Source organism: Corvus brachyrhynchos, unplaced genomic scaffold, assembly GCF_000691975.1.
Source record: "Corvus brachyrhynchos isolate BGI_N302 unplaced genomic scaffold, ASM69197v1 scaffold90, whole genome shotgun sequence".
NCBI lineage: Eukaryota > Metazoa > Chordata > Aves > Passeriformes > Corvidae > Corvus > Corvus brachyrhynchos.
In genome coordinates, this window is record NW_008236932.1 from 4,259,818 (window position 1) to 4,263,378 (window position 3,561).

The 3,561-nt window shown below is 44.9% G+C and overlaps 1 protein-coding gene across 7 annotated transcripts in view; it reads left to right on the forward strand.

Moving 5' to 3' along the window:
- Window positions 1-3,375, forward strand: part of LOC103611613 (A-kinase anchor protein 2) — a 158,727-nt gene extending 155,352 nt beyond the window's left edge. For all 7 annotated transcript variants that reach the window (XM_017728323.1, XM_017728325.1, XM_017728326.1 and 4 more), the window contains one exon: window positions 1,270-3,375. In XM_017728323.1, coding sequence (XP_017583812.1) covers window positions 1,270-1,362 — 93 coding nt within the window. In that variant the 3' untranslated portion in view covers window positions 1,363-3,375. The remainder of the gene's footprint in view (window positions 1-1,269) is intronic.
- Window positions 3,376-3,561: the final 186 nt, after the last annotated feature.

The window sequence follows — 3,561 nt, forward strand, 5'->3', positions numbered from 1 at the left end:
TTATTTTTATTCTAGTCAAGGCTTAAGTCCTCACTGCATCTGACTTTCTTCACAGAAGAGTAAAATAGCACCATCCTATCTCAAAAGGTCAGCTACTCTTCTGCAGTTAGGGAGTGTGCAGAGTGGCTTGCAGGAAGCATTACGAACCAGGGATGGCCAGCATTGTTTCAGTGAAGAGTGATGTATTTGTTGTAGGATTTTTTTTAACTGACATAAAAATTTTCAGTTTGCTTCTCTGGGAGGGATGGTTAAAACACACTGATGGCAGTTGACATTGCCAACTCTGTAGTTTCATTGTGGAGCTGTTTGTTCAGTGTTGGTCAGAAAATAACATTGTCATGTGCTTCTGTAAGAAGGCTCCAGACCCCTTTATATCTCATTCTGCTGTGTGGAAAACACCCACAGCCATGCATTATTTGCTGAGGAGTACCTCAGACACACGTCACAGTAACGCCTTTTGGTGTTGTCTCATTTTCTTTTTGACTTTCTCAAAACAGGTCTTAAAATGGTTTCCTACATTTTTAGTTAATTGTTTATGTACATATGTACAAGTACATACACAGTGTGTGCATATAGCTGTGTGTATGATGTGTATATGAAATACATTTAAATGTGTCGGGCCCATGTTGAACCAGGCTTTGCAGGCCTTCCTTGTATAAGTCTCGTTTCCCGTATGTGTAGAGTGGTTGCGCTCTACACATACGTGTAGTGGAACACTTCGATAACTGCGCGCAGTAGCTGCAACCCAAAGACCACAAGAAGATGCAGGGGCCAGGGCTGGGGGCCGGCTCTGACTCGTCCTGCCTGAGAGGGTGATGTGCTGCAATAGGTGGCTCTCAGCTCCCTGGGCTTCATGCACAGCTCCAGAGCAGCCTCTGGACAAAGCTGCAGGGTGGCTGCTGGCTCCTGGTGCTGAGGGTATGCAGCTGCCCCTACGGAGAGGGCCAAAACCCTGGGATGGGGCAATTGCCGCTGGGCTGGTAGAGGTCAGCTGGGGCTCCCCTGGAGAGAGGTGGATGCTGCCAGACAACTCCTACCACTTCTGTCCTCCCGTGGTGTGGCTTTGCTCCTGTGTGCCGTCCCCCCACTTTCACATCAGTGAGTGCTTCATCGCATGAGTCTTCTTGTTCTGCACAGGGTGCGGCACTGGAGCCCCATGGGGAGGGCTGGCCTGGCTGGTCTCTGCCTGCCTGGGTGCACAGTGCGAGACACCCCGAGGGCAGGATCAGCTGAGTGACATCCTGTGCTTTCCTTTTCTCTCCTGACCAGGTCCTCGAGGCAACCAGGGTGAACCGCAGGAAGAGTGCTCTGGCACTGCGCTGGGAAGCCGGCATTTATGCCAACCGAGAGGAGGACAAATAACCACACTGCAGTGTGAAGACAGCAATCAGGCATGCCAGAACCAAAAAAAAGAGAAAGGAAGAAAGAAAAAAAAAAGCAAATACAAAAACCCACCATGAAAGCAGCAGCATTTTAGTCCAATATTTATTAAATACACAACAAACTCAATGCACATAGACACAGAAATGATCCAGCTCCTGGCAATCCTAAAACTACAGGAAAACACACCTAGAAAATAGCCCCTTCTTCTTCCCTCCTTCTCCCCTCTGAAATAATGCAACGGAGAGGGTGCAGGGGGTGGGAGCCCTTGGGGGTGAGCACAAGGGGGTGGTTTTGCTCACGGACCGGATAGGCTGCAGGCATGTGGCAGGATGTCAGTCGTGGAGGAGTCTGCAGCCAGGGCTCACACTTGTGTTTCTCACTGACTGAATTGCCAGCCCTGCCTTGCCCCTGGGATCGCGGTCCCCCAGCAGCTCCTGTCAGAACCTCCTGCAGTTCCTTCGCGTCCCACAGCCGCTGCACCAAGACCGTTGGCGTTAATTCGGCGTACTCTTATCCAGCCACGAAACACAAAGATACTGCCCTCTGTTCTATTTCTTTGAGGAGACTGAAGGGTTGGGTTTGGGATTGGGTTGGTTGTTAGGGGAGCGTGGGTTCTGCTCCCCTTCCTAGTAATTTACCTGTTTAAAACAAGAAAAACCCAACAAACAGGGAGGCAGTTACTGCAAATGTACAATCCAGCAAACTCAGTCAAACAGTCCTTGTGTTGCAAACACAAGCCATCACAATTTAGGAGTGGAATAGATGGGGATGAGAGCTAAGCCAAATGGATTACCTTAGCTTTAGGATCCTATATGCTTGCAATATCACCTGAACTCCAGGTTCTCGGAGCATATTTACGCAACAAAGTTTCTAAGTAGAAAATCTGTATTTAGTGGATGACAACTATTTTTTGATGGTGGGGAGGGAAAAGAATGGCATATGTGTAAAATCTTTGAAGATGGATAATTTGAAGTAGAAAGGTAGTGGGAAAGGGATACAAAAAAAAGACATTTAATTTTTAAATGAGGCAATAAATGAACTAAGCCAGACTCTGGCCTAGAAAGAGGTATGAAGTAAAGAAGAAAGATAGTTATGTCTTCAACTATATTTATACAACGTAAAAAGGCTTTGAAGTAGAGTGCTTTGTGGAAGCCTTCACGTTTCCAGGCAACAAAAAAGCTAAAGGGCATAATGAGTTGGAAGGAATGAGCGAGGAAGAGCAGACAAGGGAAGAAAATATTATTTTAGCCATTCAGCCAGTGTTTTCAGCGCTACAAGCAAACCATAGAGCCTTTAGTTATTGCTTAGACTTGGGATCAGCAGTGAAGGATTAGTGTGGATGTGTGTGCGTGTGTGTGTGTGTGTGTGTGTGAGGGTGAGTGCATGAGGCTGGCATACCAGAAAGTGTATGGCAGTGCGTGTACTGAATATTTTCTCCACAGCTGTTTACCAGCTATAGGGGTGAGTGCTATTTTTTTTTTTTTTCCGAAAGGGGATATAAAAATAAGGCACTGAGTTAATGCAGTATTTGTGATAATAAAATTTGACCCAACATGGTATTTGCATGAGTCACAATTGCAAAGTATTGACCAGTTTTGTAAGCTGACGATTAGGAAAAGAAATGTGGTATTTATTCTTGTGCTTTGTATTTGTATGTAGTATAGAGGCTGCGGGTTTACTCTTTCTTATCACCAAGCAATACAGTAGGAATATTTTACAGCTGAGAACCATAATTTCTGGACTAGAAACCAACAAGTTTGGGAGGTGACAGGAAAAAGACACCAAGGCTTTCTTCTATAAAAAATATTCCATCTTTTTTATAATCAATTTTTATTTTGACATCTTTTAAAAAAATCATCAGCCAGGATACTATGTCCTCCCTAAGCCTTTCCTTGGTTTCATGACCTGCTGTGCTGTTTTATCCTGAAACAGTAAGCTCATTTAAAATGAGTACCGATACTGTGAACATACTTCTGGTGCTTTTCTTAAACACAGAGCTTGCAACCAAATTACTCACTACCACCACCCTTCAGTTCCTCCAGCATGTGATTTCTGTCCATGGACACTTACAGTTTTGAGGCTTATTTTCAGGGTAAAAAAAACCATACATTTATAAATACCCATTGACTCAGTTCTGTCAAGTTTCTCCAGAAGTGCTATTGAACTGGAGAAAACCCT